The 25,500-nt window shown below is 46.8% G+C and overlaps 1 protein-coding gene across 1 annotated transcript in view; it reads left to right on the top strand.

The window, feature by feature from the left end:
- The window catches only part of HERC2 (HECT and RLD domain containing E3 ubiquitin protein ligase 2), a 188,325-nt gene that overhangs the window by 3,005 nt on the left and 159,820 nt on the right, over positions 1 to 25,500 (top strand). The window contains exon 3 of the mRNA XM_037053813.1: positions 13,517 to 13,631. Coding sequence (XP_036909708.1) covers positions 13,517 to 13,631 — 115 coding nt within the window. The remainder of the gene's footprint in view (positions 1 to 13,516; positions 13,632 to 25,500) is intronic.

The raw sequence follows: 25,500 nt of genomic DNA, 5'->3' as shown, positions 1-25,500 counted from the left end.
TTTTGAAGTAAACAACTTTACCTAATGAAGTTTTTTTTCTAGTAATCATAATCAAATAACTGCTAACTACAAGTTTTAGCATCATGATTGAAAACCTGTTTAATGCTGAGCTGAGTGCCCGTGATGAGTGTGAGGCAGATATACGTAAGAAGTATCACTTAGACTTTCAGAGTGCTCACCATTTTCCTTTTGATTTATCCAGTGTGATGCCTAGTGCTTGGCCCTTCTTAGAAGTTTTTAATATTATTCAGAAGTGTCCCAAATTCCTTCTAGGGGTAAGTGAAGAGACCCAGGTGTTGGGATTGCTGGCTTTATACAGTTCCTCCAGCTTTGCCTATTAAATGTGAGGAATGAATTTCATTGTTTTACCCCAAGGAATTACTAGACATAGCTCACTCTCTAGAGTCCTTCTGACAGACGGGTACTGAGGGTGCCAGCCGGGTCCTGGCGGATTGTACCCTGGTGTCTCTCCTGCCTGCAGTGGGGTGTGTCCCATCTCTTAGGCAGGGCTTTGTATTGGCAATAGAATTGACACCCGGTTAATGACAAATATGTGGGGCAGAAACCTGTTTCTTAGCTGTAGGATTTAGCAAATCTATTTTTTTATGGCCATTTCTTTTTGAAATGCCCTAGAAGTTGTTAGGGGCTTTGAAAAGTAAAAGTTTATGGAGACCATGAAAACTTTTAATGCATGTGTATTATGATGAACATAGATACTGATTCTAGACTTTTTTATTTTCTTAAGATTTTATTTATTTATTTTTAGAGAGAAGGGAAGGAGAAAGGGAGGAAGAGAAACATCAATGTGTGGTTGTTTCTCATGCACGCCCCACTGGGCACTTGGTTTGCAACCCAGGCATGTGTCCTGACTGGGAATTGAACCGGTGACTCTTTCATTCGGAGGCTCGTGCGCAATCCACTGAGCCACACCAGCTATGGCGGTTCTAGACTTTCTTGATTGGAGATGTTTAGATGTGTCAGGCCTCTCACCTTGCTGCCAGCTACCTCTATTGGAGCGCCTGTTCGCAGGCAGGGTTATTTCTGGTTTTTACATGTGTGTTCTTTATTCTTTTTAAAAAATTTTTTAAAAGATTTTATTTATTTATTTTTAGACAGAGGGGAAGAGGAGGAAAAGAGAGGGAGAGAAACATTAATGTGTGGTTGCCTCTCGCAGGCTCCTTACTGGGGGACCTGGCCTGCAACCCAGCCATGTACCCTGACCGGGAATCGAGCTGGCAACCCTTTGGTTCGCAGGCCTCACTATATCCACTGAGGTACACCAGTCAGGGCTGTTCTTTATTGTTTCAACTCTATGTTCTGATTGTTGTGGAGAGGCTCTGGAATTGTGATGTTTTCCCGTGTAACTTGTGAAGAGACCATGAAATAAGAAGTGAAGAAGTGTTAGCTGTCTTCACTCCCATCACTGCACGTTTACAGTAGAAGTCCTGTCTGTTGCGGTAGGTAAGTTGCTCAGTAAACCAAAAAGTCAATGAAGCAAAAGAACTATTACAAAAAATAGCACAGGAAACCTTAAAAGCTCTTGAGTCTTAAAACATACATGTGTATTTCTTTACTAGTCTTGATGTAAGGCTCAGGGTCCAAGAATGGCCTTATCCGGTTCTTTCTTGGATAAGCTGTGCTCAGATGAATTTCCTACAGTGTCTATTTTGGGCTCCTTTGAAGTGGAACATGAAATTAGATACCTGTGAAGCAATTTTTAAAAACTTTTTATTTTGAAATAATAATAGACTCATGAGAAGTTGCACAGAAAGTAGACAGACAGGTCACTGCATACTGTTCAGCCAGACTTGTCCAGTAGATACAGTTAGGTAACACTGGCCACAGCGTGAATGCCAGGAAGTTGCCGTGGGTACAGCTGCTGCTCTTCTGTGTCATTTCTTCACTGAAAGCACCCCCACAGTGGAGAGCCAGGCTGTTCCTTCCCCACAGGGATCTCCTTCCCGCTACGCTCTCCTTCCCCCACCACGTTCCGTCCCTGGCAGCCGAGAGTCTGATCCCCATCTCTATAGTCTTGTCATTTCGAGAATGTCTTATGGTATGTGACCTTTTGAGTCTGGCTTTGTTTACTCGGCAAAATGCCCTTGCCGTCCATCAAAATTGTTGAGTGTAACAATAATTCAACTTGGACCCTTTATTTGTCTGTTCTTATAACTATCAGTTTGAAATGATTAAGCATAAATGTTAGCTTTTAAAATTTTGCTTTGGCCCTGGCTGGCATAGTTCAGTGGACTGAATGTGGGCCTGCAAAGCAAAGGGTCACCAGTTCTATTCCCAGTCAGGGCACGTGTCTGGGTTGCAGTATGGGGTGTGTGAGAGGCAACCACATGTTGCTATTTCTCTCCCTCTCTTCCTCCCTCCCTTCCCTTCTTTCTAGAAGTAAATAAATAAAATTAAAAAAAATAAAATTAAACTTAGAATTAAGTTTGTACCTTGCCACTTTATGCTTAGAAATATCGGTAGATTAAAAAACAGAAAGATGAACATTTTGGTCCATTCCGTTTTCAGGTTTTACAGTTCATAGATGAAATGTGGAAACAGAAGGCTTTATAAATATAAGTAGCTTAATATGGGTTCATGATGTCTTATGATTACTTTTATGTGTTTTCTATTCATGTTTTGGTTATGTGTTTATATTTTGGGTCACCCTTGTTAGGGGTTTATCCATTTTGTTAATCTTTTTTTTTTAAAGATTTTACTTATTTATCTTTAGAGGAGAAGGGAAGGAGAGAGGGAGAGAAATATCAATGTATGGTTGCCTCTCATGTGCTCCCCGCTGGGAACTGGCTTGCAACCCAGGCGTGTGCCCTGACTGGGAATTGAACTGCGATTGTGTGGTTCCCAGGCCTGTGCTCAATCCACTGAGTTACACCAGCCAGGCATTTTGTTAGTCTTCTTAAAAATTTCTTTATTATTTTATTTTTTAAGATTTTATTTACTGATTTTGGAGAGAGGGCAACAGTGGGAAAAAGAGGGAGATAAACATCAATGTGTGGTTGCCTTTCACATGCCCCCTACTGGGGACCTGGCACACAACCCGGGCATGTGCCCGGACCGGGAATTGAACTGGCGACCCTTTGATTCCTAGGCCCATGCTCAATCCATTGAGCTACACCAGCCATTGCTATTTTTCCCTTTTTTTTGTTTTAAACAAGTAGCTTTTAGCTCTGCTTCTTGGAAAAGACTAATAGTTTCAAGAGAAAGATAAAGAGTTTACCATTAAATTTTGACAACAAGGCTTTATGCAGAAGAAAATTGAGTAACATATTTCAGGCACCCAAGAAAAGAAAATGTGAACCCATGTTTTTATGTTCTAGCAAAACTGACTTTCCCAGTAAAAGAGACACACACTTATCAATGGGTGAGAACTCGGAAGATACTGTTTCCATGGGCCTTTGAGTGCACAAAGAGAAATATCAGTGTATGGTTGCCTCTCGTGAGTCCCCTGCTGGGAACTGGCCTGCAACCCAGGCATGTGCCCTGACTGGGAATTGAACCGTGATCATGTGGTTTGCAGGCCCGCGCTTGTCCACTGAGCTATACCAGCCAGGACTTGTTTTATTTCTTTAAAGACCTTTAGTTTTCCCTGGCACGTGTGTAAAGCGGGAGTGTCAGACTCATTTTTACCAGCCTTTCGGTTGCCTTCAAAGGCTGAATGTCATTTTAGGGCTGTATGAATGTAACTACTCCTTAACAGTTAAGTGAGAGCTCAGCGCTGCCGCTGGGTAGAAACAAGGTGGAGGGCCAGATTTGGCCCTTGGACCTGGTGTTCGCCACCTGTGGTGGAAAGTGCTGGTTAATCTGACCTCTTCCAAGCCTGATCATCACGTTTGTTTGGGCCAATCTAGCATGGGCTTTATTAGTCTTGGGCTAATGTATCTCCCCGTGAAGGCCATTCCTTAGGCTGTTGTGTGGGGAGGTCTTCCTGTGCTGGTTGGTGGAGACACCAGGGTTTCCCAGACTGTGATGCTGGGGATTCTGCCTCCTCCTTTCTGATGCTTCTGGCTCGGAGGTTTTCTCATCCTGGGTCCCCTCTGCCCACCCCCAGGGATCACCCTCTCTCTGCAGCTCCCTCCTCTCCTGTGTTCTTGTTATTTTGACCTACCTATAGCTGATCTGTGTCCTCAGCGCAGCAAGACCTCTGGGATCGATTGGCTCCCCTTTCCCGAGCAGCAGCCTGGAGGCCGCTTCTGGGCAGTAAGCTCGGGCGGTTGTGGGCATTACTTCCTTGTTGCCCTGTTCACAGTTCTGGGCTGCCTGTTGTTCAGGGTTTGAAAACAGCAGTTTTGATGTATTCTGTCTGGCTTTCTCCTAAGGAAGGTAATCTTTCAGAGGTAGAAGCTCAGGCTTTACTAATCTGCTTTTAATCTCATTCATTAGATTCTGAAATTTTAGGTCTTTGGGGGTCTAGATTTTCCATGTTATTGTTAAAAGAATTTAATTGAGATGTATTTAGGAAATGCATCTATTGTAAACATTTTTAAAGAGATTTGATATTTCTGTTTTTAGCAGTCCATCGCCTTAACCACTTGGCCACCTTGTCGCACTGATATTTCTGTTTTTAGACATGGGGATTGGTGGGAGAAAGGGCGAAACATCAATGTGTGGTTGCTTCTGGTGTGCCCCCACCCTACTGGGGCCCTGGCCTGCAACCCAGGCATGTGCCTCTATGGGGAATTGAACCTTCGACCCTTTGGTTTGCAGCCCAAGCTCAATCCACTGAGCCACACCAGCTGGGGCGAAAAATGCATCTGTTTTAAATGTGTTAAGTGTTTTGACAGTTTAACTACCACATTGTATATTGTTTTATAGTTTCCACTTCTCTGTTGAAATTTCAGTCTGATCTTTTAGTTGCTTGTGCATATCAAACCTTGCACAGCGTCTGTGCTTGACTGCCTGTCCTCCTCCCTCGGGCTTGACACCCCAGCCAGCTGGTGGCCTGCCCCTCCGTTTAGTCTCGGTGGTATGTCACACGACAGGACATGGGTTATGGCTTCCCAGCTCCCTACCCCAGAGCAAAGGACACTGCCTGGAAGGGGGAGGGACAGCAGGAGCTAGCTCCCCATGGGGCGAACACTCACCATTTGGTAGGGAGAGATAAGGGAACTGGCTATTTTAATTCCCGCCTTTTGCTTCCTTCCACGGACCATTCTGTGGTTTCTTCTTGCAAACCTGGTGGAAGAGCCCCCCCTGTGCCTGATGAATGTGCCCGCTGAGCACCTGCTGTCTCAGCGGCCGAGTGGGGGCCAGTGCAGTGTCACGGAGTCAGCAGACTTTTTCTGGAAAGGGCCGGGTAGTAAATGTGTCTGTGAGCCGCATGTTCTTGTTGACAACCAGCTGACCTCTGTGGTCAGTCCACAGACAATACCTAAACAATAAAACTTTATGGGCATTGAAGTTTGCACATTGTCACTTTCAGGTGCCATGCAATATTTTCCTTCTCTTGATTGCTTTTTAACCACTGAGAAATGTGAAGGGCGTTCTCAGTCTGTGTGTGAGTCATGTAAAATCAGGTGGCGGGCCAGATTTGGCCTGTGGGTCGGACTGTGGTTTGCTGACCCCTGTAGTAATAGGCTGAGTCATGGGGTTCCTGGGCTTCCTGTCTTGTTTTATTTTTGGAAAAAATTACTTTAATTTATTTTTATTTCTCTTGTGGATGTGAGACAGACAGACACAGTTTTTTGTCCCACTTACCGATGCATTTGTTGGTTGATTCTTGCATGTGCCCTGACCGGGTTTCGAACCCACAACATTGGTTTATTGGGATGACGCTCCCAACTGGCCAAGCTCCATGGCCAGGGCTCTCTATTCTGTGTTCCCCTTTCCTCTTTCAGTCTGTGCTCTGGGCTGGCATCTGCTGGGGTTCTCCTTTTCAGGACCAAGTCTGTGTCTGTGTTTCTGGTTTGGGGGTTCACTCTTGATCTGTTTCTATTGTCTGCTCTTTTCTTCATTTTTTCAATCTCCCTGTCTTGCCTTACCTGTTACTATTTTGGAATTCCACATTGTATGTAAAAACCTGTGATCATTTGAGGCTCCAGGTAACAGCATGCTCCTCCGGAGAGGACTACCGAATTGGCAGCACGAGCAATGCCAGGTCACTGTGGAGCTGCCAGGAGCTGAGATGATGCAAAACTGAGCGCCTTCCCTTGACGTTGGCGGTGGTGTGGTGGGGGGGGGGGGGGCGGCGTCTCCTTGCTTCCACTTTACCTGTACAGGTCGCTCTCTGAGGTGCCCCTCAGAGCACCTCATCCCACCCCCCACCACGGCCTGGGGACGGTGGCCGCAGCCTGTCTTCAGCAGCTGCGATGATGGTCGTGCTGATCAGCTCTGGGCCCCTGTCCTGGACGCAGCCTTGGTCTCTTTGGTCTTGAGTCTCCTCCTCTCTAGAGTCCCGGACTTGCTCTTCCTCGCTGCTTCTCCGTCTGTGGACAGATGCACTTCGTGTTTCTGCCTGAGCTTCCCAGTTGCTCTTGAAATTCATTCTTCAGATTTCTGGGGATTGCTGTGTTGTCCTGTGTGCAGTAGGTACAGGGTATTTTCCTCAAGGCTAAAAAAAAAGCAGATAACCTTTGTTTTAGTCATCCGCAAATATTTGAACAGACGACATTTCAGGAATATTTGAAAGATAGGAAAAATACACATTTCCTATTTGAAAGATAGGAAAAATACACATCATCTGTATGTTGATCAGATTCCATTTATTGACTTGGCCCAATCTATTTTCAGTGATACTGTGTAATTATACAGTTGTGAAGCAGTCATTTTATTTGTTTGTTTTTAGTGGGCATTTTATTAAGGATCTTAAGGGTTACCTTGCCCAATCATTTCTGGTGTTCAGGTGTGGGCAGCACCCATGCGGGGGACCTGGCAGCCCCCCAGGCCTCCTCCCTGTACCTGTGGGTGCGCAGGGTGGCTTTGGTGAGAAAGAACGAGCGTGTGAGTCAGGCCTCTTCCCCAGTCCCGCCCCCACTGCCTTGGTGTCGGGTGGTCTGGGACGTGCCCTTGAACCTCTGTTCATTCTGCCTCAAACCTGGGCCTATTGGGACTCCCCAACCAGCCTGCTGGCTTCTTTTCAGGACTTTGCCTTTACCTGCTTTGCCCTTATAGAGACCAATGTGAGGTAAGAATGAGCAAGATGGAATCGTGCCAATGATAAGTATCTGGATTCTGTATGAAAAAAGGGTAAAGAAAATGTAAAACTTCTGTTACCACCCATTGGGAAGTTTTGTATAAATTAACTACAAATGAAGACTAAGTATAGACTATTGTATAAACACTCTTTTTAAAAAATATATATTTATTTTTAGAGAGGGGAAGGGGAGAAAGAGAGGGAAGGAAACATCAGTGTAAGAGAGAAACATTGATCGGTTGCTTCTTATATGCCACTGACCAGGGACCGAGCCCACAACCCAGGCCTGTGCCCTGACCGGGAATTGAGCGTGTGACCCCTCGCTTTGCAGGAGGGCGCCCAACCAACTGAGCCACATGGGTCAGGGCTGCGTAGATAGATACTCTGAAGTTGACAAGCTGAAGTGATTCTCATTCCCTGTGCAGGCTGTTATTATAGTGCCCTCTTCCAGGACGTTTGCTTTGTTGCCTTGGTAACCTTCCTCCTTCCTCCAATCCTGTCCAGTGCCCAAACCTTGTATTTTGAATGGTGGTCACTGCAGCCCGTAGCTCATTCCCATCTTCGGGTCCTCAGTTCCCAGGAGGCTGTTCCAGCACGTGTCCCTGCAGATGCCTGTCCCCGTCTTCCGCATCGCTGCCCTGCCCTCTACCCTCCTGACGCTGCCCAAGTGATATAGAGTGGACCGTGGCAATAGCTCTTATTTCCACATGAGCTTCATCCTTGGCTGATTCTTTAAATGTTTCATCTTTTGGCTTTTTCCTTCTTTTTCATAGCACCAAATAGCAGTGCTTTTTAACCAGGGCTGCTCATCAAAACATTGGTGCCCAGCGCCCAGCCACCCTGGGGTCATCTCAGTGCTGTGGGGCTCAGGTCATTGCCTGTCTGCGGTGGGCATCTCCTGTAGCCGTGGCCGTGACTCTCTAGCCCTGAGCACTCTGTTGCAGCCTGGATTTGTGTTTACTTATTACGTGTGTGTAGAGACCAGTGTTTATGCCCCATAGTGCAGATCTCGATGGTTAAAACTGAGCCATTTCTCTGTCATTTCCATGGCTTACAGCCTCGTTTTCACCTTTCATGTCTGTCCTGTTTGATTTGAAATGTGTTAAGTACTCTACTGCCCATGTCTTGGGTTAGGCTCTTATCCTTTATCAGTGGGGGTGCTCTTGGCAAAGGTCCCCTAACTTACTTTCTTTCTGGTTTCTTCCCCTGCCTCCATCCATTGCGTGAACACCACGTTTGTGTTGTGGGGAGGAATAAGGCTCTTCCATGGGATCACGAGGAAAGCGTTCCAAGGACCCACGCACAGGAGGTGGCAGTGTGACAAAGTGGAAATAGACTCTGTCCCCTGGGTTCCCGATGTCCCATCTCCCTCTTTCCCGCCGTGGAAAAAGTCCAGCCGTGTCTTTACCAAGGCTGAAGCAAAATAGAGAGTCCAGAGTTTCTGCTTCACGTTAAAGCTCAGTCTTTCGGAGCCCATGCCGTCTGCGTGGGTCCTGGTAGCTGCTACACCTGCATGGTCTGGTGCTCCGGGCAAGAGAGAACACGCAAGTGCATGGGGCAAGTCTGTCCCCGGGTGGCGGGCCTGGGGCGAGAGAGCGCATGCGTGCATGGAAGCAATCAGTCAACTCCCCATGTTTTTGTGGGCTTTTGATAGGTCCACCCCCTGGTTAGACCGACAGGCCTGGCACCCCGCTTCAACACCCTGGTACCAGGTAGGGGAGGTTAATCCCCTTGTCAGAGCAATGCTGTGACCCCCTGGAGTGTGAAACTGTAGCTTCCTGCAGGGGCAAACAGGCTCCTGCTCTCCAGTGTATTAGGCTCAATGGCTAATCTCCATTGCTCCCTTTTCCTTTTAATAATTAGCTAACTGCCAGTGGTAACATTTTGCCTTAGGACATGATCATTTGATCTCTGGAGCACCCCAAGACAGCATGAGCCGTTAGAGCATGGTGCCCACAGGCTGTGCAGTATGTCTGCTGTTGCTTCCAGCCTGGTGTGGCCCTGTGGGGACCGGACTGAACCCCAGCATCAGGTCTCGGCCAGCCTCATCTTATGAGTGGAGTAGCCAGACCTTGCCAATTCCTTATTGAAACCTCAGGGGCTCTGAACATTTGTAGCTCAAAATTTTAAAAAATATTTTATTTATTTATTTTTAGAGAGAGGGGACAGGAAGGAGAAAGAGTGGGAGAGAAACATCAATGCGTGGTTACCTCTCATGTGTCCCCCACTGGGGACCCGGCCTGCAACCTAGGCATGTGCCCTGACTAGGAATCAAACTGGCAACCCTCTGCTTCACAGGCCTGTGCTCAATCCACTGAGCTACACCAGCCAGGGCTGTAGCTCAGTTTTTATTTGTATTTTTATTTATTTATATTTTTTTAAATATATTTTATTGATTATGCCATTACAGTTGTCCCATTCCCCCCCTTCACTCCCCTCCACCCTGCACACCCCTCCCCCACCATTCCCCCCCTTTATTCATGTCCATGTGTCACAAGTACTTTGGATTCTGTATTTCCCATAGTATTCCTGCCCTCCCCCTGTCTATTTTCTACCTACCATCTATGCTACTTATTCTCTGCACCTTCTCCCCCCTTCTCCTCCTCCCACTCCCCTGTTGCTAACCCTCCATGTGATCTCCATTTCTATGTTTCTGCTCCCGATCTAGCTGTCCTCTTAGTTTGCTTCTGTTTTAGGTGTGGTTGTTAATAACTGTGAGTTTGCTGTCCATTCACTGTTCATATTTTTTATCTTCTTTTTCTTAGATAAGTCCCTTTAACATTTCATATAATAAGGGCTTGGTGATGATGAACTCCTCGAATTTGACCTTATCTGAGAAGCACTTTATCTGCCCTTCCATTCTAAATGAAAACTTTGCTGGATAGAGCAATCTTGGATGTAGGTCTTTGGATTTCATGACTTGGAATACTTCTTTCCAGCCCCTTCTTGCCTGTAAGGTCTCTTTTGAGAAATCAGTTGACAGTCTGATGGGAACACCTTTGTAGGTGACTGTCCCCTTATCTCTTGCTGCTTCTAGGATTCTTTCCTTCATTTTCATCTTGGCTAATGTAATTATGATGTGCCTTGGTGTGTTCCTTCTTGGTCCAACTTCTTTGGGACTCTCTGAGCTTCCTGGATTTCCCGGAAGTCTATTTTCTTTGCCAGACTGGGGAAGTTCTCCTTTATTATTTGTTCAAATACGTTTTCCAGTCGTGGCTGTTCCTCTTCCCCTTCTGGTACCCCTATGATTCGGATGTTGGAACGTTTAAAGATGTCCTGGAGGTTCCTAAGCCTCTCCTCAATTTTTTGAATTCTTGTTTTTTCCTTCTTTTCTGTTTGGTTGTTTCTTTCTTCCCTCTGGTGCTGGGACTCCCTTGATTTGAGTCCTAGTTTCCTTTTCATCAGTATGGTTTCCTGTGCATTTCCCTTCATTTCAATCAGTTTAGCCTCCATATGTTTCTCTAATTTGTGACTAAAATCAACCAATTCTGTGAGCATCCTGATCACCAGTATTTTGAACTGTGCATCTGAAAGGTTGGCTATTTCTTGGTTGCTTAGAATTATAGGCTCTGGGGCTTTGAGCTGTTCTTGAGTCATAATGTTTGGTCCCTTTGTACTTGTTATGTATGAGGGGCGGAGCCTTATGTGTTCACCAGGGCGGGGCAACTGAGTTGCTGGGTTGTGACACTGTATGTGGGGGCGGGGTCAGAGAGGGGGAAAAAATGGCACTTTGCTCCGCTCAGCTCTCTCTCAGATTTCTGTCCCCTCTGCTGCTTCCCACAAGCAAATTGGTCCCCTCTGGTGCTGGTTCCTGGGTGTATGGGCCTGTGTACTCTCCAGGACCCCGTGGGTCTCTCCAACGAACTCTCTGTGAGCCTGAGAGCCTCTCTTGGCCCCTCAACCCCGAGAAAATCTTTCCAGTTAGTGCTTTCAGGCTCTAATTCCCGTTACTGGCCTTAGTGGTCTGTCTCACTGTTCACTCCTTTGCTTGGTTTATCTGTGCGCAAATGTGTGACCGCAGTCAGCCAGCTGCCCTGCACCCTCACTGGGTCCGTCTGTTGCCACCCCAGGCCTGGGATCCACCAACCGCCTCCACCTCCACTCCTGGGTCAGTGGGACCAAAGGATCTTTACAGTCGGACCCCGCTCTGCCAGTAACTCCGCCCCTCTTACCCGTCTGGCTGAATGGTTCGTTGTTGTCGGACTTCCGTACAGTTCAATTTTCACTGTTCTGGCTGCGTTTCTGTTACTAAAACTTTGCTGTCTTTAAATTTAGTTGTGGGAGGGGGCACAGTGTTTCCACCTATGCCTCCATCTTGGCCGGAAGTCCCCTCATTTTTTAAAAAAATTAAAAGGTTGCCCTGGCTGGTGTGGGTCAGTGAATTGACTGCCAGCCTGCGAACCAAAGGGTTGCTGGTTCAATTCTTAGTCAGGACACAAGCCTGGGTTTTGGGCCAGGTCTCTAGAGGGGACACATGAGAGGCAACCACATATTTCTGTTTCTCTCCCTCTCTTTCTCTTTCCCTTCCCCTCTCTCTAAAAAAATAAATAAGTAAAATGTTAAAAAAATTAAAAGGTATTTGATTGATTGATTTTTTTTTTTAAGAGAGAGGGTGAGGGAGAAAGAGAGAAACACTGATTTGTGCCTCCACCCAGCTATGCATTCACCGGTTTGTTCTTGTATGTGCCCTGACCAGAGATCGAATCAGCGGCCTTGGCGTCCGGGGGTAATGCTCTAGCCAGCACGGCCACCTGGCTGGAGCGCAGCTCACTGCTTAGGAAGGAGCTGACTTCTCTCCCTGACAGTTGATACTTTTGCCAAGAGTCCTATGCTTTCGTCCCGAGTACGTACATGGCAGTTACGCTGTTAGTGGTGTGAACAGACCGGTGGCTACTATGAAAACTGAGTTGGATACCGAACTGGATACCCGTTAAAGTGCCGTTGGTTCCAGGGCAGGGGTGTCAAATGCATTGTCACCGGTGGGGGGCCACATCAGCCTCACGGTTGCCTCAAAGGGCCAATGTAACTTTAGGACTGTATAACTGTGACTACTCCTTAACAGTTAAGCGAGAGCTCGGCGCTGCTGCTGGGTAGAAAGAAGGTGCCGGGCCAGATAAAACAAGGGTTGGCCCGCGGGCCTTGTGTTTGCCACCTGTGCCCTAGGTCCCTTCCAAAGACAGGGTTGGCAGAGAGAGTCAAATACCAATCGTACTGAGATTTTCAGTTCAAGTTGTTCTTAAAAAGGTCTTTGATTTGATCTCTTTTTTCACTTAAAACCTCAGTTTCTAGTAACAGTTTATCATAAGCATAGGGTTTTTTTTTTCGAAGATTTTATTTATTTATTTTTAGAGGGGAAGGGAAGAAGAGAAGGAGAGAAACATCAATGTATGGTTGCCTCTTGTGAGTCCCCTGCTGGGAACTGGCCTGCAACCCAGGCTTGTGCCCTGACTGGGAATCAAACTGCGATCGTGTGGTTCGCAGGCCTGCGCTCAATCCACTGAGCTACACCAGCCAGGGCATAAGCATAGGTTTTGTTAGTTTTACATTGCTGTATCAGTATACACAAAATATGAAAGAAATTAATGTCAATACTTGATTATCAGTAAGACCAATGTGTACAGTTTAAGTTTTTTTCCCTTGGGTTTTATCTGACTAAAGATGTATAGTTCAAACGACTCTTGAAATACTTTCTTTTTTAAAGATTTTATTTATTTTTAGAGAGGGGGAAGGGAGGGAGAAATGGAGGGAGAGAAACATTGATGTGAGAGATAAACTTCGACCGGTTGCCTCTTGCACATGCCCTGACAGAAGACCAAACCTGCAACCCCAGGCATGTGCCCTGACTGGGAATTGAACCTGTGACCTTTCACTTTGCGGGATGCTGCTCAGCCAACTGAGCCACACTGGTTGGGGCGAAATACTTTCCTTTTTAATAAACGCAGGTTTATTTACTTGTTACCAGTTGTAGGTTTTGCTTTTTTATGGTTTAATTTTAACTTTTGAAAATGGTAATCATTTCTTGTGTTAGAAGTAAAAACAAAGGAGTCACACTCACAATCTTGTTTTCGTTCTTTGTCGCCTTCTACTCGTGTGCCCTTCTGGTGCCCCATAGGCAGTCATTGTTATTTGTTTCTGGTTTATCTTCCCACGGCACGGGCTTTGTGTGTCTTGTTCTCTTGTACCTTACACAAAAACTAGCATAGTATATACACGGTTATGTACTGTGTGCCTTTTTCATTTAACTGCTTTTCTTGATCATTTTTTAGTCAAGTGTTGAAGAGGAAAGGAGATGTTCTCCATGCCACTATTTGAGCATGTCACTGTGAGTGTGGTCACACTCCCTAAGTGTGTCTTCCTTGTCATTGCCAGCTCGCCTTCACGAGAGATGGGCTCTGTGGACTGTGGAATGAGATGGTTAAAGACGGGGAAATTGTACACACCGGGGCGGAACTGGCCCCGACTGGAGACCTGCCTGCTAGAAAAGGTAAGGGCCTTTCACTCGCCTTTTTCATTGGTGACGACATGTATCAATCACGTTTTATAGACTTTCTGGAATGTGCTATAGGAATAGGAGTGTCTGAAAATAACTCTTCGGAGTTTTGTTTCGGTTTGTTGGTGGTTATCTCAACATAGTTCATGGTACCGCTGCTGGGGTTTTATCATGCTGTGTGTACGGATGGCCTTTTATGCAAAACCTTCTCCCTGGAGTGTCCTTCCTCTGCTGTCTCCTCTCCAACTTATAGGAACATCAGTTCATATTTTTTCTTTTAAGTTTTCTTCTTTAAAAAAAGATTTTATTTATATTTAGAGAGAAGGAAAGGGAGGGAGAAAGAGAGGGAGAGAAACATCAATGTGTGGTTGCATCACACAAGCCCCCAGCTGGGGACCTGGCCTGCAACCCAGGCAGGGCACCTGCCTGGGAATCAAACCATTGACCCTTGAGTTTGTGGGATGACGCCCAACTCACTGAGACACACCAGTCAGGGCTCCTCTTTTATGTTTTGAAAGTATGCCTTGCCTTGGCTAGCCATAAGTAGTGATTTTTTAAAAATCCTCACCTGAGGATTTGCTTAGAGAGAAAGGGATAGGGAAAGTAGGGAAAGGTGGGTGGGGGGGTGAGAGAGAGACAGGGGAGAAAAAACAAACTGATCGGTTTCCCCCCATATGTACCTTAACTGAGGATCAAACTGGTAGCCTAGGCGTGTGCCCTGACTGGGATTCGAACCCACAGACTTTTGGTGTATGGGGCTATGCTCCAACGAACCTGGCCACCTGGCCGAGGCAAATAGTAATTTTTAAAAATTATTTCTTATTATTAAAAAAATTACAAAATCTTTTCAGTTGTAGTTGACATATAATGATATATTAGCTTCAGGTGTACAAGGTAGTGATTAGACATTTATATAACTGATAAAGTGATCACGCTGATATGTCCAGTCCCCGTCTGACACCATACAGGGTTATTACAGCATCATTGACTGTGCAGCACTTTACATCCCTGGGACTGTTTATGGGCGAATCGTGCATCTTAATCCCTTCCCCTTTTCACTCATCCTGTAAACTCACTCCTATCTGGTGAGCATCATCAGTTTTTTCTCTGTATCTGAGTCTATTTATGTTTTGTGCTCATTTATTTTGTTTCATAAATAGTCATTATTATAAGATCAAGTACAAATAATAGTTTCTGAAATTTTTCCTGCATTGTTACCAAACAGAGGGACCAAGGGGCGTATGATATACTATTACCGAGAGGACCCCCCACTAGGTTTGCTTGTCTACTGCCAGAGGAAAGACATCTCTCAATGCCAGAGATTTGTGAAAAGGAAAGGAAAGGTTTATTTAAAACGATACAGACTTAGAGTAGTGACCTCATTAAAATATCAAGGTCCTTTAGGATACCCACAGACGCTCACGGTCCTTCCTTCTCCCGCTGCCCTAATTTGGGGTACTGTGTCTCAGGAAGGGACACAGATTGTGGTTCCTGGCAGCCACGTGGTCCTCTCTCCACCAAAGCTGTGGGGGGTAGGGGGTCTCCACTCTGCCGAAGCCACGTGGGTCTCTCCCTCACATGGCTGTGGGGGCCTCCACTCTTGTCAGAAACTCTTGGCTGTCCCTTCAGTGGCAGCCTGTCTTGGTTTAAATCCCCACGCCAGTCCTCCTCTGCAGCCCCATTTCCGACTCCTCCCACAGTCGGCTACACTTGCCAGTACTTCAGTATCCTTTCAGCTTTACGGGGCTGCCACTGTGAGTCTGGGCAGGCGTGGCCCCATGGCGTGGAGCCAATCATCTCCAAACTCTCACTCAGACACTGTAACCAGGGGGAGTTGCCTCCCAGTTCCATCTTGGGTGGAAGTCACTCCCATCCCCCTGGCTCAGAGCATGGCCACAGCTATTTAACATGTCTGTGAAACCAGTTAAAGGTTATAGACATATTCATTAACATAGTCATGTTAAATGACTATGCCAGAGGTTAGCTGCAAGGCTGTGGCTGTACAAAATAGCTCTGCATGTTCCTGCTCCATGTGTCCCTTCCCCCAACTCACACCTGTGTGGGGAAGGGGTGAGGACATCCTAATATTTCCTGAACACCTTGAGTTCTGGACCCCATTTCACATCCCTATTTGGGGGCCCCTCTTGGCTGCACCCTGTTACAGTATGACTCTCCTTTTCGGAAGCCTGTGGCCCATGGACAGGACTTGGTCCCCTATTTTATTGTCATCGTGTCCTCCCTGAAATACCAGTGAACACTGTTGTTGCTCAGATTTGTACTTAGGAAAACTCTGAGACACTCTTTCAGTTGATGTAGACACTGGCCGTGAATTAGAATCACTTTTGAGGCTTAAAAAAGGGTGCCTGCCCCCCCAACCTGCAGACTCTGAAAAGCCTCACTTGAGACCCACCGCTGAGGTGTGTTAGTTCCACTTTTTGAAAGTCGTCAAGATGAATAAAAAATACTATCTTCGGAAGTAGTTCTTTTTCTTTTTGTAGAATGAATTGAGATAGTGTCCACTTGAAAATACACTGGGAAAACAGTAGTGTATCTTCTCATTTACGGTGTCTATCACAGTTATCCCTTTTTCCCCTGATATTTCACTGTGAAAATTCCCACACGCCCAGAACACAGAGAGCGCACACTGTGAGTAGCTGTACCCCCTCCCCCAGACCCACCCCCAGTTCCTCTGTGCCTGGGTGTGTCTCAGGGCGCCCTGGCTCTCTGTCCATCCATGCCACTTACCCCACTCCTCTAGACACTGTATGCAAGTAATTAACCCGATACGGTTCAGTTTAGTTTTTTAGTCTTTAAGGTGAAAGTTATGCATAATGAAATGCATATATTGTAAGTTTACTATTCCACAGATTTTGATGAATGTAGTATATTTTTCCATGTATAATGTGCACTTTTTTGCTCAAATTTTTGAGGGAAAAATAAGAATGCATATTATACATGGGCAGCCCCAGGTACCTAAAAAAACAGCTTATCTAGTTTTTGATCACTTCAAGGCCCAGGATACACAAAGTGTAAAAGCAATTGGAGCAGACTTGAAAATTCCTTTATTTATTTACTTTTTAAAAGATTTTATTTATTTATTTTTAGACAGAGGGAAAGGGAGGGAGAAAGAGAAGGAGAGAAACATCAATGCGTGGTTGCCTCTTGTGCACCCCCTACTGGAGACCTGGCCCGCCACCCAAGCATGTGCCCTGAGTGGGAATCGAACCGATGACTGTTTGGTTCACGGGCCGGCACTCAATCCACTGAGCCACACCTGAAAATTCCTTTAAAATACAAAAAACAAGTGCATAAACATAAATAAATAAAAAATTGAATTAAAAAATTAAATTGAAAGATTTCTTTCCTGAAAGTTTGGTCCAAAACCGTGGGTGCACATATACACAGGAGCGCATTACACAGGGCAAAAATAAGGGGATCTGTGTAACTTAACCCTTTGCCAGTGTTCCTCCCCCTCAGAAAGCGCACCTCTCTCCCTCCCCCCTCCCCCACCGCCTCTGTTCAGCCCCTGGTCTGGTCTTAGTTTTCCTGTTCTGGAACTTCATGTGCGCGCAATCGGGCGGTGGCTGTGCTCTTCGTGTCTGGCTTTTTTCACTCTGTTGTGGTTTAGTTTTTGTAGTTCATTCTGTGTATTTTCAACCTTTTATACCTCTTCTTTCTGCCCCTTACTATTTGTTGGTGCATTAAAACAATGTTCCCTTCCCCCAAATGTGTTTCACGAGACACTAGTTCTAAAAAGTGCTTTGAAACAATCTAATAATTACATTGAAAAATTCAAAGTGTATTTCTCATTTGTTACATTTGACGAATGTTTTTTGTTCTTTTAAGTGCCATGTTAGAAAGCAAAGCATAATTGTTCTTCATGTAGGTCCTAACTGAATTGTTTTGGGGGATCCTTTTTTCATATTCAGTAAAAGTTTCTATTTTTAGTGTGGAATGATGTGTGATTTTTATTATTAGAAAATGCTTTTTTCACAGATATACTTGTGCATATCAAATTACATTTTGTGCACCTTATTTGTCGGTGTGTTGTAGCTGATTGTGAGGAACACACAGATTAGAGTAGAAGTTCCTTAAATGCAGTTGCTCTGCTGTGGCTCCCCAGGATCAGTTACAGGCACCTTGCTTTATTGCGCTTTGCAGGTAGTGTGCTTTGCAGATATTCTGTTTTTTAACAAATTGAAGGTTTCTGGCAATCCTGCATCAAACAAGCCTGTTGGTGCCATTTCCCCAACAGCTTTTGTTCATTCTGTCTCACATTTCGGTGATTCTTGTAGTATTTCAAACATTTTCATTAATATATTTGTCATGGTGATCTGTGGTCAGTGATTTTTTTTTTAATCCTCACCTGAGGACATTTCTTTCATTGTGTTTAGAGAGAGGGGAAGGGAGAGAGAGAAAGGTCAGTGAGAGAGAGAAGCAGCGATTGGTTTTCTCCCCTAGGCCCCCAGACTGGGGATTGAACATGCAACCTAGGTATATGCCCTGACCAAGAATCAAACCCGCAACCTTGTGGCTATGGGGTGACGCTCCAGCCAACTGAGCCACACCGGCCAGGGCTGTGCTCGGATATCTTTGATATTACTAGGCAGCACGCTCCACTCGCAAATTGATTACAGCTCACCTGGTGCAGATGATGGTTAGCATTTTTTAGCAGTACAGTATTTTTAAAAATATTTTATTTATTTATCTTCAGAGAGAGGGGAAGGGAAGGAGAGACGGAGAGAAATATCAATGTGTGGTTGCCTCTCATATGTCCCCCACTGGGAACTGGCCTGCAACCCAGGCACGTGCCCTGACTGGGAAACCAACCGTGATCCTTTGGTTCACAGGCCCGAGCTCAGTCCACTGAGCTACACCAGCCAGGGCAGCAATACAGTATTTTTTAATTAACATATGTACATTTATTTTTTTAAAGCTGCTTATTTATTTATTTTTAGAGGGAGGAAGGGAAGGAGAAAGAGAGAAAAAACATCAATGTGCGAGATCCATCGACTGGTTGCCTCTTGTGTGCCCCCTTGCTGGGACCTGGCCCAGGTTCTTGTGCCCTGACTGGGAATCAAACTGGCAGCGCTGTGGTTTGCAGGCTAGCACTCAATCCACTGAACCACACCAGCCAGGGTTATTTATTTATTTAAAAATTTGAAAGATTATATTTATTTTTTTTAGAGAGAGGAGAAGAGAGGGAGAGAAACATCAATGTGTGAGAGATACATAGATTGGTTGCCTTTTGCACACCCTCAAGTGGGGACCTGGCTAGGGACCTGGCCTGCAACCCAGGCATGTGCCCTGACTGGGAACTGAACCAGCAACCTTTCACTTCACAGGCTGGTGCTTAATCCACTGAGCCAGATATGTACATTTTAAAAAGACTATGCTATTGCACACTTAATAGTCTACAGTGTAATGTAAACCTAATGTTCATAATGCAGTGGGAAACCAACAAGTAATAAATCATGACTCATTTCAGTGCAGTATTCTCTTTATTCTGGTGTCCTGAACCCCGCCCTGTGTGTCTCTGAGGTGTGCCTGTGCTGTCTTCTGTGACGGCCACCCCAGTGTGGGTTCCTGCTGGTGTCCAGCTCCACCCATTCACAGTTTACTTCTGGGAGAGTGGTTTCCAATCAGTTGCACTTCCTGTGGGATAAACTTCCCTTTCTTTTGCGATCACATGTAGAGTTTTTCGCTCCTGCTCCTGAGGAGTGAAACCCCCTCCCAGCAGTAAGCCTTTGTCTCCATTCTCACTGCTGTACACAGACAGGTGGGATTGCAGTCTCACACCCTTTGCAGGGGAGTGGATGTTTATTCACACCCTCTGTGGGGTTGCTTGTGTTTGTTACTTGGAGGGAAAGCAGAGGAGGGACTAGGATGCAGGGCATGTGAGGGGGCTACCAAAGACAGGCTCAGCTTACTGTTATTTTTGTCTAGGGCTAGCCTTGTGTGAGGAATGTAACGATCATGAGCCGCTTTGTTTATTGTTAACCTTCTCTGTGTGTGTAGAAACAATATTAGCCAATACTTGGCTTAGCTGCTGTATGTTGCCTTGGAAGTGTTTTCTCATTTTTCCTTTAATTTTCAACTCTCCCAAGAAATAGAGGCCACAGCTTCCAAAATAACAGGGAGAACAGCTAGAACCGGAAGTCAGGTCTCTTGAAGAAGTTTTGTTGCTGTTTCTAGTAGAGTCAGTATTGTGTCTATCTCCATTATGCTACACGTGCACTTTATTGGCGGAGGACTCACTTTATGAAGTTCCATAGAGCTTATTTTTGGCTTTATCTGACTTCGTTAAGTGTGGCGATTAAAGTTTTTTTGTGTTTTTTTGGGGGGGGCGGGGGAGTGTTAATCATCACTCTTGAGTTACGTGTGTGAATTTTAAGAACTCAGATGAATTTTTAATTTGTTTTGGGACTGTGGATGTTTCCATCATATCTCCGGTCTTTCACTGGCAGCTTCCTGCTGGTTTTACAGTTTTCTTTGGAGGTTGTACACAAGTATGAGATGCGGCCTGTCCCCCAAGTAGCTCTTGACTAGTTGGGCATAAAAGGCAGCTCCCTACCAAGGTTGAGAACTGGACGACAGAGACTCTGGCTGTCATCCACCACCAGGGCTGGAGCAGGTCAGGGGTGGGATGTTTCCTGTGGTGGCAGTGAAGTCAGCGAGTGCTGCCTGTGCTTTTGGGAAGCGAGCGTGCTGGGTTACAAGGGAGAGACGGTCACGGTCACAGCCATCCAGGGACACGACTGGGAAAGGCAGCCAGGCAGTGGGTATGCAGGGTGACAGGGAGCCTCGGGTGGTGAGCCGGGAGCCGCAGAGGGGGTTGGGTCAGACTGGAGGGTGGCGTGCCCCTGCGAGTGCCCCACTGCTTCCAGATGCTGCAGGACACGCCCCGGGTGACACCTTTATACTAGAGAGTCGGGAAGCTCTGCCAGGAGGCCATAGGTGGTAGGAAGGCAGGCAGTGGGCGCTCAGAGTACCAAAATCTGACCCCTTAGTCCTCACACTCTGCTGCTCACCAGGGTTGCCTGGAGCACCTGGGCAGACCCCCAGGGCCGGCCCCACCCGAGTGGGATTCTGTAGGGTGGGACGGGGCCTGGACACTTGCATTTCTTTCCCAGTGCCCAGTCCACCTGCCGGTGCCTGCTTTTCAGAGAGTGCATCGTGTACGGTTGTACGGGGGTGGGGGGGGGGGTGNCTCTGCCAGGAGGCCATAGGTGGTAGGAAGGCAGGCAGTGGGCGCTCAGAGTACCAAAATCTGACCCCTTAGTCCTCACACTCTGCTGCTCACCAGGGTTGCCTGGAGCACCTGGGCAGACCCCCAGGGCTGGCCCCACCCGAGTGGGATTCTGTAGGGTGGGGCGGGGCCTGGACACTTGCATTTCTTTCCCAGTGCCCAGTCCACCTGCCGGTGCCTGCTTTTCAGAGAGTGCATCGTGTACGGTTGTACGGGGGGGGGGGGGGTAGAGACCCAGAGGGAAGGAGCGCCATTTCCTGTGCTCCTCAGAACACAGAACATGCTACACACCAACATACTCCAAGTGGCTGCAGTTGGAGTCCCCCCATGCATTTATTCTGTCCTCTGTCCAATTTTCATTGCGTTGGGTCTTTCGAGTCCTTCATGGAAAGCTTAATTCCCCCTGGGAGTCCGCCTGCTGGCCGCCTGAGGCCTGACATCAGCTTCTGCAGGCTTCCCTTCCCTGCAGGGCAGAAGTGCCAGTGCACCCCTGCCATTGTGTGTGTTTGCTGAAGCCCGATTTCGGGCCTTCTGCGTTGGAGGGAAGCAGGTGATGAGACAGGCTCCAGGCTCTGGTTAAGTGGTTATACTTAGCCATGGCATCGGGCCTGAAAGGAGTACACTCCTCCCTCCAAGGGTGGGGGCATCGAGGCTACCCTGTGAGGATTTGGTCCTGGCCCACCTGGTAGTTAACATGCATCACAGGCTGTGAGGCCTGCACGCATCCCTGGGGCCCGTAAGGGTTGTGGGACCTGCAGTGTGTTTGCATAAATAAGATCCTACTTGTACGAAGTGAATCTGGATAGTGTTAATTTTGTCCTGTTGATTTGCTGGCTCCCCCCTCTTGTGGGCCTGAAGCACAGGGAAGCACTAATGATGGCAGTGAGCTAATGAAGGAACAGGGGCACCCAACTTGCCCGCTTTTTATTTCCAGCCCTCCTGCTTGTGGTGTTGCATCGTGAGCCCCAGGATGTGGGAGCCAGCGTCTGTTGTTTTGGTCATCCTGGAAGGGCCAGAGACCCACTGGGTATAAAAACACTGTGACAGCTTTTGCCCTGGCCCGGTGGCTTGGTCAGGGTGTCGTCCTATACACCAAAAGGTTGTGGGTTCGATCCCCAGTCAGGGCGCATACGGGAGGCAAATGGTGTCTGTTTCTCTCTCACATCATTATTTTCTCCTCTCCTTTTCCCCTTTCTCTCTCTCTCTAAAATCAAAAAATAAATATCCTTGGGTGGGGATTAAAACAAAACTCCTTACCAGTTTTGTAGTTCAGAATTTTGGGTCCAGTCCTGGGAAGGGGGCTTTAGACAGCTTCCAGAGGGGGCTGAAGAGGGTGGCCGTCCCGAGGCTTGTCCAGGCGGGGGTCTGAGTCACTGCCCGGAAGTTCAGTCTGGTGGTAAAAGCTTGCACTTTTGTTATTGATTAACCTTGCTTATTCTGACACATTTTGGCAGGTTTTGTAAACCAGGGCAGATAAAGGTCACTTTCCATCCAGTCTTCTAAAATTTATTGTGATATAACCAATGCTCACTTGTCTCTTACCATCTACTTTCACTTTCCTATTCTGACATAACTAGATCTTTTTCTTTTCTTTTTTTAAAATATATTTTATTGATTATACCATTACAGTTGTTCTATTCCCCCCCCTTCATTCCCCTCCACCCGCACACTCCCTCCCCCACCATTCTCCCCCCCTTAGTTTATAACCACGTGTCTCAAGTTCTCTAGATTCTATATTTCCCCCACTATTCTCGCCCTCCCCCCTATCCATTTTCTGCCTACCATCTATGCTATTTTCTGTGCCTTCTCCCCCCTTCTCCTCCTCCCACCCCTCCTATTTCTAACCCTCCATGTGTTCTTCATTTCTATGGTTCCATTCCTGATCTAGCTGTCCTCTTGGTTTGCTTTTGTTTTAGGTGTGGTTGTTAATAACTGTCAGTTTGCTGTCCTTTCACTGTTAATATTTTTCATCTTCTTTTTCTTAGATAAGACCCTTTAGCATTTCATATAATAAGGGCTTGGTGATGATGAACTCCTTGAACTGGACCTTATCTGAGAAGCACTTTATCTGTCCTTCCATTCTAAATGAAAGTTTTGCTGGATAAAGCAATCTTGGCTGTAGGTCTTTGGATTTCATGACTTGGAATACTTCTTTCCATCCCCTTCTTGCCTGTAAGGTCTCTTTTGAGAAATCAGCTGACAGTCTGATGGGTACTCCTTTGTAGGTGAGTGTCCCCTTATCCCTTGCTGCTTCTAGGATTCTCTCCTTCATTTTCATCTTGGCTAATGTAATTATGATGTGCCTTGGTGTGTTCCTTCTTGGGTCCAACTTCTTTGGGACTCTCTGAGCTTCCCGGATTTCCCGGAAGTCTATTTCCTTTGCCAGACTGGGGAAGTTCTCCTTTATTATTTGTTCAAATAAGTGTTCCACTCGTGGCTGTTTCTTTCCCCCTTCTGGTACCCCTATAATCTGGATGTTGGAACATTTAAAGGTGTCCTGGAGGTTCCTAAGCCTCTCCTCATTTTTTTGAATTCTCACTTCTTCCTTCCTTTCTGGTTGGATGTTTTGTTCTTCCTTCTGGTCCATTCCATTGATTTGAGTCCTAGTTTCCTTTCCATCACTATTGGTTTCCTGGACATCTCCCTTCATTTCAATTAGTTTAGCCTTCATATGTTCCTCTAATTTGTGACTAATCAACCAGTTCTGTGAGCATCCTGATAAATAGTGTCTTGAACTGTGCTTCTGAGAGGCTGGCAATCTTTCGGTCGCTTAGAGTTATCGGCTCTGGGACTTTGAGTTCTTCTTGCGCCATCTTTTGGGCTGTTCGTGCCTGTTACGTACAGGATCGGAGCCCTAGGTGTTCACCAGAGCAGGGCAGAGCAGGTGTTCAGTTGCTGGGTTGTGACGTTGTATGTGGCGGCCGGGTCAAAGAGGAGCAGTGGCGTCCTGTCTGCCCCCTCCAGCTGCGGCCCCCACAGGTGCAGCAGCTGCCACCGTCACCAGGCCCACCAGTTTCGTCCCACTGCACGTGAGTGCCCTCCACCACTGGGTTCGCCCCCTGGGGCCTGCGCCGACCGCCTCACTGTGTGCGAATGTGCAACCACGATCAGTCTGCCCCACACCCTGACTGGGTCCGGGCTACTTGCGCACCCAGGTCAGGGGATCTTTCCTGCCCGACCCTGCTCCTCTGCTGGCTCCGCCCCTCTTACCCTCCCGGTTGAACAGTTAGTTGTTGTAGGACTTCCATATAATTCAATTTTCTGTTTGGCTGTGTCTTTGTTTTCCAAACCTTTGTTGTATTCAAACTTGGTTGTGAGAGAAGGCACAGTGTTTCCACCTATGCCTCCATCTTGGCGGAAGTCCTTCTTTTCTTTTTTTTAAGTTATTTATTTATTCTTAAAGAGGGGAAGGGTGGGGAAGAGGGAGAGAAACATCAATGTGTGGTCGCCTCTCCTGCGCCCTCTGCTGGGGACCTGGCCTGTAATCTGGGCATGCACCCTGACTAGGAATTGAACTAACAACTCCTTGGTTCTCAGGTCTGTGCTCAGTTGACTGAGCCACACCAGCCAGGGCACAAGAGCTTTTATAACTTAACATCCAGGCTCATTCCCCTCTCTGCAGGTCAGGGATGGGGCTCATATGTCTCACCCTCTTGTCATTGTGTGGTCTTCCTAGTGACCAACCCAGACTCTGGAGCCAGGTAGAGGCTCCACTCCCAGTCAGCGCATCAGCATAAACGCAGAACGGGGCAGAGCGGGGCTCCCTCTGAGCAACTGAAGACACTCCTGGGCTCAGTGAACCTTCAGGGCTTAGGAGCTCTGCCTGGAGCCTGGGGCAATGGCAAATACATCTTTTTATTACACCTTTGATTACAGGTATCAAAGGGGGAAGTAGCCCTGAGTGGACGGGTTAGTTTGCTGGAGCGTTTTGTCTTGTGCACCACAGTGTTGCGGGTTTGTTCCCCAGTTGCGGCGTGTACAGGAGGCCTGATCAATGCTTCGCTCTCTGTTTCTTGGGTGAGAATGAAAACAAAAAGTGGGAAGTGTGTGTCGGAGCATTTTAGCGAACACCTGGAGCCCACGTTCTTTGTCAGAGCCCTGTTTTGTATGTTTAAGGAGCAAGGATGTACCCTGAAAGAGGTGGAAAGTTGTGTTTGCATCCTGGCCAAGCCTGACCTTGAGTCCGCGCTGGTGTTCTCCCTCAGCTTTTGTTGAGCATTTCATAGATCGGCTCTCGGTTCAATCAGTTAATATTGGGCCAGTGTTGCCCTGGCTGGTGTAGCCCAGTGGATTGAGTGCGGGCCTGCAAACCAAACAACTGGTTAAATTCTCAGTCAGGGCACATGCCTGGGTTGCAGGCCAGTTCCCAGCAGGGGACGCAAGAGGGGCAACCATACATTGATACTTCTCTCCTTCTCTCCTTCCCTTCCCCTCTAAAGATAAAAGAAAACAATAGAAAAAAAATATTGGGCTGGTGTCTTCAAGTGAACAAGATTCGCACACCATTTTCAAGCTGTGCTTTAGAACAACTTAATGTAAAAAAGTTTGTCAGAATTTTATAATTCAACGAGACTGACTCTGTAAGCTTACATTTTCACGGTCTGACCCATGTGA

Source organism: Sturnira hondurensis, unplaced genomic scaffold (genome assembly GCF_014824575.4).
Source record: "Sturnira hondurensis isolate 20B ecotype Veracruz unplaced genomic scaffold, ASM1482457v3 Scaffold0007865, whole genome shotgun sequence".
Taxonomy (NCBI): Eukaryota; Metazoa; Chordata; class Mammalia; order Chiroptera; family Phyllostomidae; genus Sturnira; species Sturnira hondurensis.
This window is presented reverse-complemented; position numbering and strand designations above follow the sequence as displayed.